General features: G+C 41.4%; 1 protein-coding gene across 1 annotated transcript in view; it reads right to left on the minus strand.

Moving 5' to 3' along the window:
• The window catches only part of B4GALNT2 (beta-1,4-N-acetyl-galactosaminyltransferase 2), a 69,748-nt gene that overhangs the window by 41,541 nt on the left and 9,856 nt on the right, over positions 1-18,351 (minus strand). Inside the window, exons 2-3 of the mRNA XM_037810489.1 lie at positions 15,929-16,129; positions 15,243-15,380 (exon numbers count right to left, since the gene is read on the minus strand). Of these exons, the coding sequence (XP_037666417.1) occupies positions 15,243-15,380; positions 15,929-16,129 (339 nt within the window). The remainder of the gene's footprint in view (positions 1-15,242; positions 15,381-15,928; positions 16,130-18,351) is intronic.

Here is an 18,351-nt window from a genome sequence, read left to right on the forward strand (position 1 = left end):
ACCAAGGATACAATTTAGATTACCTTGAAGAGTGACTAGACTACCATGGTGGATATTTATGGGAATATGAAAAATGACAAAACTTAAAAACGGAAAAGGACATAAATATGCAATTAGAAGAGAAATGCTAACTAAGCCTCAGTATTAATCAGGAAACTGTAAATTTAAAATGTAATGAATTATCTTTTTCATTAAAGTTTTAAAATTTGGTGACAGCAAGTGCTGGTGAGGTAGGGGCACATAAGGTATGACACTTAACACACTCTTCATGAAAGTGTAAATCAATGTAGGCTCTCTTGAGGACAATTTGGTAGTATCTATTAAAAGTAAAAATTAGCATATCCTATGATCTAGCAAGTCAGATGCTAGGTAAGGGGAAAAACACTTGCCTGTACAAACAAAAAGTCATGTTTAAAGATGTTCATTTCAGCATTTTTTTGTAATAATGGAAAATTTCAAACAAACACCTTTCATTAGGGAAATAGCTTAAATAAAATAGTGTATTAATATTCACAGCCATATAGCAATTAAGAGGAATGAACTAGATGTATCAATAGCTCTTAAAAATATATCATTGAATGACAAAAGCAAATTGCAGAGTGATTGTTCTTACGGTACCATTTCCATTTGGAAACATACACACAAAAACCCAATAATGTGTATTTAGATCCTTATATTTGTCTGTATGAGCGTGTACGTAACCATTTTTAAAAGTGTAAACTAATAAATACCAAACTCATAATGGCAGTTTCCTCAGTTGGATTGGCAAGGGAGATATCATATAAGAAAAGGATGAGAATGGTGGGGGAGCAGGAGGGGTGTCTTAATATCCCAGCTGTGATCACAGACACCACAAAATGGGTTGGCTTAAACAATGGAAATTTATTGGCTCACAGTTTTGAGGCTAGGAGAAGTTCAAAATTGAGGTGTCAGCAGTGCAATGCTTTCTCCCCAAAGACTGTGGCATTCTGGGGCTGGCTGCCAGTGATCCTTGGGGTTCCTTGGCCTTCCTGCCTTGTGGCCAATGCATGTGGCAACATCTTTTCCCTTCTCTTCCAGGTTTGTTTGAAAAACAGCTTCTTCCCATGGCTTTCTCTCTCTATGCCTGAATTGCATTCTGCTTATAAAGGACTCCAGTAATCCAGATTAAAGCCCAACCTGATGCAGTTGGCCATATCGCAATTAAAAATAACATCTTCAAAAGGTCTATCTACAGGTTCACACCTGCAGAAATGGATTAAGAACATGTTCTGTTCTGGGGTACATAATTCAATCTACCACAGGGGGGTTGGTTGACATGGACTTTTTTTTTTTTTTTTTTTTTTTTTTTTACCAAAGGAGCATTTTTCGGGTATTATTTTTAAATCAAAGTATAATATGGAGGTAACACAGAGAATTAGATTGATGAATCAGACACAAGTGAATCAGAGAGCTTGCCCAATATTTAGCTTTACTAATAATTTCAAGGACACAGTCAGTGAAGGGGTATAAGATCTCCAAGTCATTCCTTCCCACATCAGACCTGTGCTCTCTGGCACAGGATAACAGATGTGGTCTCCTAATGTGGTTTTGTGGGATTACCTCACACAATGCAAAGCATGCAAGTTATGAAACATCTCTATTTTATACCCCCAGAGCACTGGATAGCTTACATAACATTCTGACATTCTCCAGGGGGCTGAAGATTCTGGGTTATTTACCATATATGATCCTTTAGCTGGAGACATCCTGCTAAGATCATTCTATAGATAATGTCACTTTCTTCTAACAAATTTTATTCTATTTCTAGAAGGGCCAGTTGATAAGGACATTAAACCAAATCACCTGCTTTCTTTTCTTTCCCTTGGGGGCAACGGTTCTCCCTCCCCCTCAAGGGAGTGGATGAGTGGCAGTACGGATGGTTGAATTCCTTTCCTCTCAAATATGTAAAAGGGAAGTGAACAAAACATACACATACAGCTCATTGAATCACTACAAATGAATAGCACCCCTGAAGCCCCTTGACCCTACAACCAACCACTCTCCTAACTCCTAACACCTGTTTTTGAGCTTTAGAAAAATGAAATCATAAAGGATGTATTCTTTTTGCCTGACTTCTTTTGCTCAATATTATGCTTGTGAAATTCACTGGTGGTGTTATATGGAAATCTAGTTTACTTTTTTATTGCAGTATGATATTCCATTGTATGGCTATATCCTGATGTTTTTTTCCATTCTCCTGGTGGACATTTGAATTGTTTCCATTTTTTGGCTTTTGCAAATAATGCTGCCATGATCATTCTTGTGTATTGTAATTTCTGGGTCAGAGGGTACCCAAATCTTCAACATTAGTAAACAGAGCTAAACAGTTGTCCAAAAGGGTTGCACCATTTTCTACTCCCACCAACAAATGGAGACTTCCACTTCCTCCGTAGACTCATTAATAAATGGTATTGTCAGTCTTGTTTATTCAGACCATTCTGTGGATGTGTAATGATAATTCATTGTTTTTGTTTGCATTCCCCTGGTTACTAATAAGGTGAAGCACCTTTTCATCTGTTTATTGGTCATTTGATTATCATCTTTTGTGAAGTGCCTTTTTAGATCTCTCGCCCATTCTTCTATTGGGTTGTCTGTCTGTTAGCAATTTGTAGGAATTCTTTATATTTTCTGGTTAAAAGCCCTTTGCTGTTATGTATGTTGTAAATATTTTTGCTCACTCTATGGGTTGCATTTTTTCACTCTTTAATGGTGTCTTATGATTAATAAAAGTTCTTAATTTTAATGTTGATCAATTTATCGAACATTTCCTTTATGGTTAGTATTTTTTGCGTCCTGTATAAAATAATACTTTCCTACCTTAAAGTCATAAAAATAATCTTTTATATTATTTTCTTTTAGAAAACTTATTTTTTTAATCTTTTACATTTAGATCTATAATCCACTTGAAATTGATTTTTTTGTGCGGTGTGAGGTTTGGATCAAGTTCAGTTTTTGCCAAATGGATATACAATTGACCCCGAACCATTTATTGAAGTGGCTATCCTTTACCAACTGCTCTACAATGCCACTGCTGCTATAATTAAATATCCACATATGTATGGGTCCCTTTCTGGTCTCTGTTCTGTCCCACTAGTCTAGCTGTCCATCCTAGCACCGATTCTACACTGCCTAAATTACTGTAGCTTTATGTGTCTTGATTGCCAGTACAGCAAATTCTCTTGCCTTGTTTTCTTGGGATTGTCTTAGCCTACTTATGAAGTTTTTTGAAACATATACACATAGAAGAAGTTCAGAATTAAATTACTCTGGGCTGTGGGAATACAAATATTCATTGTCTCCCACACCAAAAAGCAAAATGGTATAAAGTTGGATTTAATGTAACAGAAAATTGTTCACAATGCATTTTTTTTTTAATCATCATTTTATTGAGATATATTCACATACCACGCAGTCATACAAAACAAATTGTACTTTCGATTGTTTACAGTACCATTACATAGTTGTACATTCATCACCTAAATCAATCCCTGACACCTTCATTAGCACACACACAAAAATAACAAGAATAATAATTAGAGTGAAAAAGAGCAATTGAAGTAAAAAAGAACACTGGGTACCTTTGTCTGTTTGTTTCCTTCCCCTACTTTTCTACACATCCATCCATAAACTAGACAAAGTGGTGTTTGGTCCTTATGGCTTTCCCAATCCCATTGTCACCCCTCATAAGCTACATTTTTATACAACTGTCTTCGAGATTCATGGGTTCTGGGTTGTAGTTTGATAGTTTCAGGTATCCACCACCAGCTACCCCAATTCTTTAGAACCTAAAAAGGGTTGTCTAAAGTGTGCATAAGAGTGCCCACCAGAGTGACCTCTCGGCTCCTTTTGGAATCTCTCTGCCACTGAAGCTTATTTCATTTCCTTTCACATCCCCCTTTTGGTCAAGAAGATGTTCTCCGTCCCACGGTGCCAGGTCTACATTCCTCCCTGGGAGTCATATTCCACGTTGCCAGGGAGATTCACTTCCCTGGGTGTCTGATCCCACGTAGGGGGGAGGGCAGTGATTTCACCTTTCAAGTTGGCTTAGCCAGAGAGAGAGGGCCACATCTGAGCAACAAAGAGGCATTCAGGAGGAGACTCTTAGGCACAAATACAGGGAGGCCTAGCCTCTCCTTTGCAGCAACCGTCTTCCCAAGGGTAAAACTTATGGTAGAGGGCTCAACCCATCAAACCACCAGTCCCCTATGTCTGTGGTCATGTTAGCAACCATGGTGGTGGGGTAGGCGAATACCCCCGCATTCTCCACAGGCTCCCCAAGGGGGCACTACATCTTTTTTTTTTTTTTTTTTTTTAACTTTCCCTTCTTTTTTCAAATCACCTGTATGAAAAAAAAAGTTAAAAAGAAAACAAACATACAATAAAGAGCATTTCAAAGAGACCATAGCAAGGGAGTAAGAAAAAGACAACTAACCTAAGATAACTGCTTAACTTCCAACATGTTCCTACTTTACCCCAAGAAAGTTACATAATATAGCAACATTTCAGTGAACTTGTTCCTACTACAACCATCAGAAATTAACAGACCATAGTCATTTCTGGGCATCCCCAGAACGTTAAATAGCTTATCTGTTCTTCCTGGATTATTGTTCCCCCTTCCTTAATTGCTCTCTACTGCTAGTTCCCCTACATTCTACATTATAAACCATTTGTTTTACATTTTTCAAAGTTCACATTAGTGGTAGCATATAATATTTCTCTTTTGTGCCTGGCTTATTTCGCTCAGCATTATGTCCTCAAGGTTCATCCATGTTGTCATATGTTTCACCAGATCGTTCCTTCTTACTGCCGCGTAGTATTCCATCGTGTGTATATACCACATTTTATTTATCCACTCATCTGTTGAAGGACATTTGGGTTGTTTCCATCTCTTGGCAATTGTGAATAATGCTGCTATGAACATTGGCGTGCAGATATCTGTTCGTGTCACTGCTTTCCGATCTTCCGGGTATATACCGAGGAGTGCAATCGCTGGATCGAATGGTAGCTCTATATCTAGTTTTCTAAGGAACTGCCAGACTGACTTCCAGAGTGGCTGAACCATTATACAGTCCCACCAACAATGAATAAGAGTTCCAATTTCTCCACATCCCCTCCAGCATTTGTAGTTTCCTGTTTGTTTAATGGCAGCCATTCTAACCGGTGTTAGATGGTATCTCATTGTGGTCTTAATTTGCATCTCTCTAATAGCTAGTGAAGCTGAACATTTTTCATGTGTTTCTTGGTCATTTGTATTTCCTCTTCAGAGAACTGTCTTTTCATATCTTTTGCCCATTTTATAATTGGGCTGTCTGTACTATTGTCATTGAGTTGTAGGATTTCTTTGTATATGCAAGATATCAGTCTTTTGTCAGATACATGGTTTCCAAAAATTTTTTCCCATTGAGTTGGCTGCCTCTTTACCTTTTTGAGAAATTCCTTTGAGGTGCAGAAACTTCTAAGCTTGAGGAGTTCCCATTTATCTATTTTCTCTTTTGTTGCTTGTGCTTTGGGTGTAAAGTCTAGGAAGTGGCCTCCTAATACAAGGTCTTGAAGATGTTTTCCTACATTATCTTCTAGGAGTTTTATGGTACTTTCTTTTATATTGAGATCTTTGGTCCATTTTGAGTTAATTTTTGTGTAGGGGGTGAGGTAGGGGTCCTCTTTCATTCTTTTGGATATGGATATCCAACTCTCCCAGCCCCATTTGTTGAAAAGACCATTATGGCTCAGTTCGGTGACTTTGGGGGCCTTATCAAAGATCAGTCGGCCATAGATCTGAGGGTCTATCTCTGAATTCTCAATTCGATTCCATTGATCTATATGTCTATCTTTGTGCCAGTACCATGCTGTCTTGGCAACTGTGGCTTTATAATAAGCTTCAAAGTCAGGGAGTGTAAGTCCTCCCACTTCGTTTTTCTTTTTTAGAGTGTCTTTAGCAATTCGAGGCATCTTCCCTTTCCAAATAAATTTGATAACTAGCTTTTCCAAGTCTGCAAAGTAGGTTGTTGGAATTTTGATTGGGATTGCATTGAATCTGTAGATGAGTTTGGGTAGAATTGACATCTTAATGACATTTAGCCTTCCTATCCATGAACATGGAATATTTTTCCATCTTTTAAGGTCCCCTTCTATTTCTTTTAGTAGAGTTATGGAGTTTTCTTTGTATAGGTCTTTTACATCTTTGGTTAAGTTGATTCCTAGGTACTTGATTTTTTTAGTTGCTATTGAAAATGGTATCTTTTTCTTGAGTGTCTCTTCAGTTTGTTCATTTCTAGCATATAGAAACATTACTGACTTATGTGCATTAATCTTGTATCCCGCTACTTTGCTAAATTTGTTTATTAGCTCTAGTAGGTGTATCGTTGATTTCTCAGGGTTTTCTAGATATAAGATCATATCATCTGCAAACAATGACAGTTTTACTTCTTCTTTTCCAATTTGGATGCCTTTTATTTCTTTGTCTTGCCGGATTGCCCTGGCTAGCACTTCCAGCACAATGTTGAATAACAGTGGTGACAGCGGGCATCCTTGTCTTGTTCCTGATCTTAGAGGGAAGGCTTTCAGTCTCTCACCATTGAGTACTATGCTGGCTGTGGGTTTTTCATATATGCTCTTTATCATGTTGAGGAAGTTTCCTTCAATTCCTACCTTTTGAAGTGTTTTTATCAAAAACGGATGCTGGATTTTGTCAAATGCTTTTTCAGCATCTATTGAGATGATCAATTGATTTTTCCCTTTCGAGTTTTTAATGTGTTGTAATACATTGATTGTTTTTCTGATGTTGAACCATCCTTGCATGCCTGGAATGAAACCCACTTGGTCATGGTGTATGATTTTTTTAATGTGTCTTTGGATTCGATTTGCAAGTATTTTGTTGAGGATTTTTGCATCTATATTCATTAGGGAGATTGGCCAGTAGTTTTCCTTTTTTGTAGCATCTTTGCCTGGTTTTGGTATTAGATTGATGTTAGCTTCATAAAATGAGTTAGGTAGTGTTCCATTTTTTTCAATGTTTTGAAAGAGTTTGAGTAAGATTGGTGTCAGTTCTTTCTGGAAAGTTTGGTAGAATTCCCCTGTGAAGCCATCTGGCCCTGGGCATTTATTTGTGGGAAGATTTTTGATGACTGATTGGATCTCTTTGCTTGTGATGGGTTGGTTGAGGTCTTCTATTTCTTCTCTGGTCAGTCTAGGTTGTTCATATGTTTCCAGGAAATTGTCCATTTCTTCTACATTATCCAGTTTGTTGCCATACAGTTGTTCATAATATCCTCTTATAATTTTTTTAATTTCTTCAGGATCTGCAGTTATGTCACCTTTTTCATTCATTATTTTGTTTATATGGGTCTTCTCTCTTTTTGATTTTGTCAGTCTAGCTAGGGGCTTGTCAATCTGTTGATCTTCTCAAAGAACCAACTTTTGGTGATATTTATCCTTTCTATTGTTTTTTTTGTTCTCTATGTCATTTATTTCTGCTTTAATCCTTGTTATTTCTTTTCTTGTACTTGGTTTAGGATTGGTTTGCTGTTCATTTTCTAGCTTCTTCAGTTGATCCATTAGTTCTTTGATTTTGGCTCTTTCTTCCTTTTTAATATATGCGTTTAGTGCTATAAATTTCCCCCTTAGCACTGCTTTTGCTGCATCCCATAGGTTTTGGTATGTTGTGTTCTCATTTTCATTCGTCTCTATATATTTAGCAATTTCTCTTGCTATTTCTTCTTTAACCCACTGATTGTTTAGGAGTGTGTTGTTTAACCTCCAGGTATTTGTGAATTTTCTAAGTCTCTGATGGTTATTGACTTCTAATTGTATTCCATTGTGGTCAGAGAATGTGCTTTGAATAATTTCAATCTTTTTAAATTTATTGAGGCTTGTTTTATGTCCCAGCATATGATCTATTCTGGAGAAAGTTCCGTGAGCACTAGAAAAGTATGTGTATCCTGGTGATTTGGGATGTAATGTCCTGTAGATGTCTGTTAAATCTAATTCATTTATCAGATTGTTTAGGTTTTCAATTTCCTTATTGGTCTTCTGTCTGGTTGATCTATCTATAGGAGAGAGTGATGTGTTGAAGTCTCCCACAATTATTGTGGAAACATCAATTGCTTCCTTTAGTTTTGCCAATGTTTCTCTCATGTATTTTGTGGCACCTTGATTGGGTGCATAGACATTTACGATTGTTATTTCTTCTTGCTGAATTGCCCCTTTTATTAGTATGTAGTGGCCTTCTTTGTCTCTCAAAACATCCCTGCATTTGAAGTCTATTTTATCTGAGATTAATATTGCTACACCTGCTTTCTTTTGGCTGTAGCTTGCATGAAATATTTTTTTCCATCCTTCACTTTCAATTTCTTTGTGTCCCTGTGTCTAAGATGAGTCTCTTGTATGCAACATATTGATGGTTCATTTTTTTTGATCCATTCTGCGAATCTATATCTTTTAATTGGGGAGTTTAATCCATTTACATTCAACGTTAAAACCGTGAAGGCATTTCTTGAATCGGCCATCTTATCCTTTGGATTATGTTTGCCATATTTTTCCCCTCTCTCTATTAATATCCTTTATTGTACCCATACCGAATCTCTTTAGTACTGAACCTTTCTCCAAGTCTCTCTGTCCTGTCTTTGTTTCTCTGTCTGTAGGGCTCCCTTTAGTATCTCCAGTAGGGCAGGTCTCTTGTTAGCAAATTCTCTCAGCATTTCTTTGTCTGTGAAAAATTTAAGCTCTCCCTCAAATTTGAAGGAGAGCTTTGCTGGATAAAGTATTCTTGGCTGGAAATTCCTCTCTCTCAGAATTTTAAATATATCGTGCCATTGCCTTCTCGCCTCCATGGTGGCTGCTGCGTAGTCACTACTTAGTCTTATGCTGTTTCCTTTGTATGTGGTGAATTGCTTTTCTCTTGCTGCTTTCAGAACTTGCTCCTTCTCTTCTATGTTTGACAGTGTGATCAGTATATGTCTCGGAGTGGGTTTTTTTGGATTTATTCTATTTGGAGTTCGCTGAGCATTTATGATTGTGTATTTATGTTGTTTAGAAGATTTGGGAAGTTTTCCCCAACAATTTCTTTGAATACTCTTCCTAGACCTTTACCCTTTTCTTCCCCTTCTGGGACACCAATGAGTCTTATATTCGGACGTTTCATATTATCTATCATATCCCTGAGGTCCATTTCGAGTTTTTCAATTTTTTTCCCCATTCTTTCTTTTATGCTTTCATTTTCCATTCTGTCATCTTCCAGGTCACTGATTCGTTGTTCAACTTCCTCTAGTCTTGTACTATGAGTGTCCAGAATCTTTTTAATTTGGTCAACAGTTTCTTTAATTTCCATAAGATCATCCATTTTTTTATTTAGTCTTGCAATGTCTTCTTTATGCTCTTCTAGGGTCTTCTTGATTTCCTTCATATCCCGTACTAGGGTCTCATTGTTCATCTTTAGATCTTTGAGTAGCTGCTCTAGGTGTGTCTCTTCTGGTCTTTTGATTTGGGTGCTTGGGCTTGGGTTCTCCCTATCGTCTGGTTTTATCATATGCATTAAGATTTTCTGTTGTTTTTGGCCTCGTGGCATTTGCTGTCCTTGATAGGGTTCTTTTAGGGTTTGTAGACCAGTTGAAGTCCTTATCTCTAATTTATCAGATCTACAGCTTCGTGGAGTACACTTTCTCTAACTAACCAGCAGGTGGCGTCCACGAGCCACCTGTTCTCCACAAGCCAGATCTCCCCTGCTTAGCCTTTTTGGTGAGTGGGGGAGTGAGTCTTGTGGGGCCCAATTGGTGTCCCAAGCTTGCGTGTGTAGTTGGTGTTGCCTGCCCTGTATGTGGGGCGTGTTTCTGGGCAGTCGGGGAGGGGGGGTGGCCCTAACAATCAAATCTCCCTGATGATCCTAGAGTTTTAAAGCTACTGCAATAGTCTAATCCTTCAGTTCAGTCCTGCCACAGTTTGTCTCTGCCACTGACCCACAAGTCTTTGGTATTGGCGTATGGCTCCTGAGACTTGCAAGTGGGCCCCTCTTCCAGGCTGTGCACCCCGGGTCCTCTGTTGAGGGATGACTGTGCTATGTCACAGGTGAGTGCCGTCCCCCCAGGGCAGTTCTGGGCTGCTGGGCTGTGTTGGGAGGCTCCCAGTCTGCTCAAATGATGGCTGAATGGGGCTCTGTTAATTCACACTGCTCCCCCTTCCCAGCTCTGGGACATTCAGCTGAGGTTGCAGGGAAGGCTAATGTCCACGCCCAGTTTTGTGGTGTGTGCCTGTTATTTGAAGCACTTCCGTCACACTGGGTTGTCTGGGGCAGCTCTGGGCTATGGGGCTGGCGATGGGCAGGAGTGTTTCCTGTCCACCAGGATGGTGGCTGTGAGCGGACACCCCCCTTTTCTTGGGAAGTTGTGTTGTTTAGTGAATTTTCTCAGCCACTGGATTATTGCCTTTTGTCTCAGAGCTCTCTTAGTTCTGCTCTTGACTTGACGTGCCCAAATTTCAATTCTTTGAAGCTTTCTGTATTGAGCTTCTTAGAGTAATTGTTTTAGAAAAAGCAAAAAGGATTTAAAAAAAAAAAAACAAAAAAACAAAAAAAAAAAAAAAACGGCCCTCCTCAGAGATCTAATGGGTTATTGAAATGCTAATAGACAAAGCAACCAGGGCCATTAAGGAAAGGTGCCCTGGGCAGAGAGATCAGCCTTGCTTCGGGATTTGCATATGCGCCTCAAGGCCTGATCTCCGCCCTTCCCCTTTCTGTGTTCACCAGAACTCCAAAAATCCTCTGCTTTTACTTTGGAGCTTCTCGTGTTGTTTTCCTTCTATGCCCGTCTCCTCTCTGCTGGGCTGGCTGCTCTCAGAGTCTCTGGTGTCTGGCCTCAGTCTATCTATGGTTGGAGTTTGAATCAGTAGAATGAGTTTCCGATGAGAGCAGCCACTGCAATTCTCCCTTCTCCTTCCTGGAGCTGACAGCCCCTCCTCCCCCGGGACTGAGCCTGGCAGGGAGGGGCGCGGGTCCCCTGGCCGCAAAAACTTACAGATTTCGCTGATCTCAGCAGTTCCACGTTTTCATGAGTGTTGTATGAAGTATGCCCAAAGACAGATTGCTTTGTGGTGTCCAGTCCACGCAGTTCCTGGCTTTTTACCTACTTTCCTGGAGGAGTAACTAAAACATACAGCTCACCAGTCTGCCATCTTGCCCCGCCTTCCCACAATGCATTTTTAAATAGAAAAAATATAGAGGTCACCAAGTGGCATAATCTTGTATATGTAAAATAATTGCATATAGTAAAGCCTCATGAACTGTTCATCCTCAAATGGTGGCAGCTAAAGTTCTTATGGGCAGTGAGGACATGGAAGGGAGGGTAAATCCTGGCAGGAGATAGCAGACATCCCAATGAGGGAAGCAGAAAAACAGAGGTAGGTTCCCCAATTTCCTGATTCTTCTCACCTCAGATAAGGCTGATAAAATGGAGCCTACCAACTGGGAGACTGGAAATCCCTGCCTGGTTTAGGATCCAGAATTATCCTCATGGGATTTTAAACTGAAGTAGAAAGACACTGCCACCAGATGGCGCCATTCTGAAGCCAGATCCTTGCAGACATTGAACTTTGGTGTCTCCCTCTGTGCACTGGTAAATCCCCTAACAGAGGAGGGAAGTGTGGACACGGTGTGTGGAAGGGGCTTGCAAGGCAAAATCTTGCCCACTTTCTCCACCAAGGTGTAACTGAACAGAACCAGATGGGAATTTCTCTGAGCTGTGACAGAGGACACATAGCCCATGTTAAATATATAAAATAGTGGTGTGCTGGAGCTGGCTTGTGAGAGTTAATTGCTGAATTTTCAGGAATTTTGCAAGTCAACTGTTAAACACAGCCATTAATAAAAATTAAATTATATAAACTTAAAATATAATGTAATAAAGGCAAAGGTAATAAACACACAAAACTCATCACTTCCAAATTATTTTACCACATTTTACAATTATCTCTGCTCTTGAAATTATTTATCTATTTTATCTGTCTGGTGAAGATACAGTGAGCCACTGTACATCTCTTCCCAACTCCACGTCCAGTGAAGTCATGTTGGTAGCCTGAAATCAGCCATGGTGGAAGTATTTACACCCTGGAGAATGGCAAACACTACAGATCAGGTTCCCTCCCCCTCAAAAGCAGGTTGTTAAAATTTACCACCACCATTCATACCTCTCCCCACACATACATAGACATACCTACATACATAATATCCACCCTTTACAAAACGCAAATGGTAGCCTAATGTACAAATTTTCTGCATCTTGCTTTTTTCACTCTATAAATAATAGAGCTTTCTCTCCATCGGTGTATCTAGATCTACTTCATTCTTTGTAAAGCTGCATTCTTTAATGCCCCCTTGCTCCTCTTTCCTCTGGAACCGTACCACGTCTAGAACTCGGCCGAGAATCAGAAATCACCACATGCCCCAATATTCATTCATTTATTGACTGCCAGCCCCTGGACTAAACTGGGACATAGAACTGAATAAGGTCTCATTCCTGCCCTGAAGGATGTCACAGCCTGGGGGGGCAGGGGGCACCCAGACACAGGCCTGGACACCAACACAAATGGAGATGAGAATGCCTGCCTGCTGAGGCCTGGCTTTGAATAGCACCTTCTTCTTGAAAATCCCTTTCTCAATTTGAAGAGCTGGAAGCCACTCTCCTTCCCAAGACCTACCATAGCACACCCTTGGATTGCTATTATAAGACTGTGCTCTGAATTGATCTTGAGTTCCACACAATTTACTGAATACATTCTATGGGCCACAGACTGTGCCTACATTCACTCGTTTTTTCAACACCAGGTTCCGTCACTTAGTGTAATAATGGCACACGGAGAGTGAGATGCAGAGAATGGACGTACCTCTTGGGAGAGGGTATGTCAACACAATCTCTCTTATGCTGTAAGCCACTGAGAGCAGGATTTGCATCAAACTTGCCTTTGAATCAAACTCAGTGCCTTGCACAAAGCAGGTGTCCAGTGTGTTTCATCAGCTAAATGAGAATATGAGGCACTAGCCGGAGCTGAGAATTCCCTGACCAGACACTTTCTCATCAGTTCACATCAGTCATTATTGGGCTGAGTTTGGTTTTGTTCATACCCGTATTGCCAGGTTTAATCCCAAGAGAGCTGGGCACTCCCACAGGTGAAGGATGGGGCAGGGGAGGGCATGACCAGGAACTCCTTCAGCTCCTTAGCCTTCCCTGGGTGGGATCTGTTCCTTCTTATAATTCCTCAGCTCAGCTCCCTCCAGACCACTACCCCTTCCAACAGTCACCCATCTCCTGTCCTCTTAGCCCTCTCCCACCCTCCCCATCTCACCCTCTCCATCTCCCAGCCATCCATGCTCCTTCCCTATTCCCCCATCCCCTCCACTGCATTCCTGCAATTTGCACACCTGAGGTGTCCCCTGGGGGAGACAACTGTACCTCCTTTCTCTCAGCAGTGCCTGCCCTGCCCGGGACAGACACAGAAGCCACCTTCCTACCTAAACGAGTTCTTGGTGCTTCCCCTTACACTGTCCACTTATTCTACAGACTTTGCTGAACTCACTCTGAGTCAGGCTCTGTCGCAAGAGCTTCAAGTTCCTGACTTCAGGGACCTCAGAGAATAATGGCACAGAAACCAGGAAACAGACAAACAGTGGGCACCGCAGGCAGATGGTGTTTGGGAACCCAGAGCACGAGAGTCTGCTGGTGTGAGCACCAATGACATGGATTTGTGGTTGTTTATACACTTTTCTTATCTCCTTGCCTCTTGTATAATCTCATTGAGAACTGAGTGCTAGTGATAATGGTGACCATGAAGATTTACAAACCTGGTGCAGTTTTAAGTCCTTTCTATAGACCAACTCACTATATTCTCCCAATACCTCTAGGAGTGAGCTACTATTATTATCCCCATTATACAGAAGAGGAAACTGAGGTGCAGAGAGTTTACTCAACTTGTCCAAGGTCACATAACTGGGGGGGTTGGGGGGTTGGAGGCTGCAGGATGAAAATGCAGCCAGCCTGCCTCCTGCCCTGCCAACTTCTGAGCCCTATAGTTTCTTGCACAGCTAAGTTGTGGTGGAGGCCAGAGTTCAAATCTATTCTGGAATCACCTATGTATTACCCCAGCTGTCCAGTTTTCAATTCCCTCTTCCTTTGGTACCTCCATCTGTCTTTTCCGGAACATTCCATTTGCATGTAATTTGGGGGAAAGTGGCAACTCCCAAAATCAAATCTGGAGGAGCCCAATTCATCCTTTCCCTTCCTTGACACATGACTTAGGCTCAGTCAACCAAATGCTAAGGACACAATGACAACATGGGGACCAGATTGCTCCAGAGCCTACTCCACCTTCGGTGGTCTGTTGGTTCTTGTCTGACATCCCAGCCTGGTCATCCTACCCTCTATGGATTCAGGGAGGCCCCAAGATCCTTCCAATAATTTCCCTTTTGATATAAGTCAGCCAGAATCAATTTCTGCAATTTTAAACCAACAATCCTGGTTGATAGACTGTGAGTGTTTAACCTGGGCCTTTGTACCTACTAGGGAGACAGCATGTTCCCAATACATAAATGAATAAGGTACTCGGTATAAACGAATGCAACTTGGTGATGCCTATGAACACCTTGAGGCTATGCCAGCAACATCACACTGACGTTTCAAACAATCTTCATTCCTTTTTTTATTATGAAATTTTTATACATGCAAAGGTATAAATCTTATTTCTAAGGACTGTTTCCTGAATTTTCTTTCCTTGGTTTATTCCTAAGAGTTCCTCCCAAGGATCCCTGCAAGACAGGGAGCCACCACTGAACCAGAGAGGTGGGAATCAGAGCCGGAAGCAACCTCCCAGCCCCTGTGGCTCTCTGTCTTGGTGCCAGGGTAGAGGTTCTGGGTCTCAACGGGCCTCTCTACCAATGCCCCAGGGCTGTGAAGACAGAGCAATTTGATTGCTAACTCCAGCCCTGTCATTGACATGCTGTGTGACTTTGGTTAGTTGCTTTCATTTCTCTGAACTTTGGTTTCTCATCTATAAAACGAGGATAACAGTTCTTAAGATTTTGGGGAGGATGAAATGAGCTATTGTAAGTCAAGTGCATTGTACAATGCCTGGCATGTGTGTTAGTAGAAGTCCCTTCCTTTCTCTTAGGAGATAGTCCTTCAGGACACAGTAGAGAGAGCTTTGACTCTACCTCACGACATGAGAGCCTTCAGGATCTGCATTACCTTCTCTGAAAATGTTCAAATTCAGCCTGTCTCCTTGCTTTCACTGCTGGGAGGTCACTCCGGTCATAGGCATCCTGAAAGTAATAGCCTCTGTGCTGTTTGGTGGTTTCACATTTGCACTGATTTTTCGGGAACAGCCTAAAACAAGCAAGAAGCCTGTGAACAGTGGTTGGGGTGATGATGGTGGGTGGGCTCTTGATGAGAGAGGACCCAAGAAATAACCCAGTGTGTCGCTCACCCTGAGAATCTCCTCTCCCACACCCAGGTGTCCTAATTGGGTTGAGACCCTGGAATTCCAGAACAGGTCCCTCCAAGAATCACAGGGAGGGCTCGAGGGAAGGGGATGGTGGCTGAAGACCCCCCCTCAAATTATACCCCACACCTAACTTCTTTAAACCAAGGGCCCCTAAGAATGTCAGTGGCATCTTTGCCCCATCACAAGGGGAGGGCAGAGGAACAGAATGGCAGTGTCTTTCCTACAGTTTTGGCCAAACAGGCCTTCCAATGTTTTAAGGGACACTGCTATAGAGAACAGAGATGGTTCCTACAGGCCTTTTCCTGGTTCACACAATTTGGAATCACTTTAGTGATCAGCACTCAGGAAGGTAGAGAACCATCTGTCAAAGGGGCACAATGGGATGAGGGAAATGTCTGGACCAAGGTGGAGAGGATGCTCAATATCTCACCAGATCCCGTCATAGGTAAAGAGGTTCCTGAGATGTTCCTCAGGTAGAAGCTTCAGCATGGGGGCAGCTGGAACAGGCCGTGGGAGCTCTGACTTGAGGCTAATGAACTTGACATCAAGGGACATACTTCTGAATAGAAATAAAATAACCCCAAGTCCACAGATTATGAAGAGCCTCTTAAGGAGCCATAGAAATCTAGAGCTGTTGGGAGACCAAAAAAAAAAAAGAAAAAAAGAAAAAAAAAAGAGTAAGGTTTGCAATATCAGCATAGTTGAACTCAAGGAAAAAAAATAGTGTTAAAAAGGACAAAAAGGATCACTTTACAACGATCAAATGCATGATCCACAAAATAGAGTGGTTAGGAGCTTCATCCACTAAACAATAGAATTAAAATATACAAAACAAAAAACGTCAGGAAATGAAAGGAAAAAGGATTAGAAATACAATGATAGCTACAGCCAAGAGGGACACTTTGAAGAATGCACAGAAGCTTAGAGAGTAGCTGCAGATGAGAGACAGTTTGAAGATGGCCGTTGAAGCAGATTCTTGCTCCGGAGAAGTTAGAGAGGACAAACACCCCAAGAGCAACTGAGAGTGACATTTTGGAGGAACTGCAGCCTAGAGAGGAACGACCTGGGAGAAAGCCATTTTGAAACCAGAACTTTGGAACAGACACCAACCATGTGCCTTCCCAGCTAACAGATGTTTTCTGGACACCATTGGCCATCCTCCAGTGAAGTTACTCCTCCAGGAAAGTAGGTAGAAAGCCAGGAACTGCGTGGACTGGACACCACAGAGCAATCTCTCTTTGGGCATACTTCATACAACACTCATGAAAATGTCAAACTGCTGAGATCAGCGAAATCTGCACACACCACAAAACTGGGCGTGGACATTAGCCTTCCCTGCAACCTCAGCTGATTGTCCCAGAGTTGGGAAGGTAGAGCAGTGTGAATTAACAAAGCCCCATTCAGCCATCATTTGAGCAGACTGGGAGCCTCCCTACACAGCCCAGCAGCCCAGAACTGCCCAGGGGGGACGGCACTCACCTGCGACATAGCACAGTCATCCCTCAACAGAGGACCCGGGGTGCACAACCTGGAAGAGGGGCCCACTTGCAAGTCTCAGGAGCCATACGCCAATACCAAGGACTTGTGGGTCAGTGGCAGAGACAAACTGTGGCAGGACTGAACTGAAGGATTAGACTATTGCAGCAGCTTTAAAACTCTAGGATCACCAGGGAGATTTGATTGTTAGGGCCACCCCCCCTCCCCGACTGCCCAGAAACACGCCCCACATACAGGGCAGGCAACACCAACTGCACACGCAAGCTTGGTACACCAATTGGGCCCCACAAGACTCACTCCCCCACTCACCAAAAAGGCTAAGCAGGGGAGAACTGGCTTGTGGAGAACAGGTGGCTCGTGGACGCCACCTGCTGGTTAGTTAGAGAAAGTGTAGTCCACGAAGCTGTAGATCTGATAAATTAGAGATAAGGACTTCAATAGGTCTACAAACCCTAAAAGAACCCTATCAAGTTCAGCAAATGCCACCAGGCCAAAAACAACAGAAAATTATACAGCATATGAAAAAACCAGACGATATGGATAACCCAAGCCCAAGCACCCAAATCAAAAGATCAGAAGAGACACAGCACCTAGAGCAGCTACTCAAAGAACTAAAGATGAAAAATGAGACCATAGTACAGGATATAAAGGAAATCAAGAAGACTCTAGAAGAGCATAAAGAAGACATTGCAAGACTAAATAAAAAAATGGATGATCTTATGGAAATTAAAGAAACTGTTGACCAAATTAAAAAGATTCTGGACACTCATAGTACAAGACTAGAGGAAGTTGAACAACGAATCAGTGACCTGGAAGATGACAGAATGGAAAATGAAAGCATAAAAGAAAGAATAGGGAAAAAAATTGAAAAAATCGAAATGGACCTCAGGGATATGATAGATAATATGAAACGTCCAAATATAAGACTCATTGGTGTCCCAGAAGGGGAAGAAAAGGGTAAAGGTCTAGGAAGAGTATTCAAAGAAATTGTTGGGGAAAACTTCCCAAATCTTCTAAACAACATAAATACACAAATCATAAATGCTCAGCGAACTCCAAATAGAATAAATCCAAATAAACCCACTCCGAGACATATACTGATCACACTGTCAAACACCGAAGAGAAGGAGCAAGTTTTGAAAGCAGCAAGAGAAAAGCAATTCACCACATACAAAGGAAACAGAATAAGACTAAGTAGTGACTACTCAGCAGCCACCATGGAGGCAAGAAGGCAGTGGCATGATATATTTAAAATTCTGAGTGAGAAAAATTTCCAGCCAAGAATACTTTATCCAGCAAAGCTCTCCTTCAAATTTGAGGGAGAGCTTAAATTTTTCACGGACAAACAAATGCTGA

Source organism: Choloepus didactylus, chromosome 18 (genome assembly GCF_015220235.1).
Source record: "Choloepus didactylus isolate mChoDid1 chromosome 18, mChoDid1.pri, whole genome shotgun sequence".
In the NCBI taxonomy this organism is placed as follows: Eukaryota; Metazoa; Chordata; class Mammalia; order Pilosa; family Megalonychidae; genus Choloepus; species Choloepus didactylus.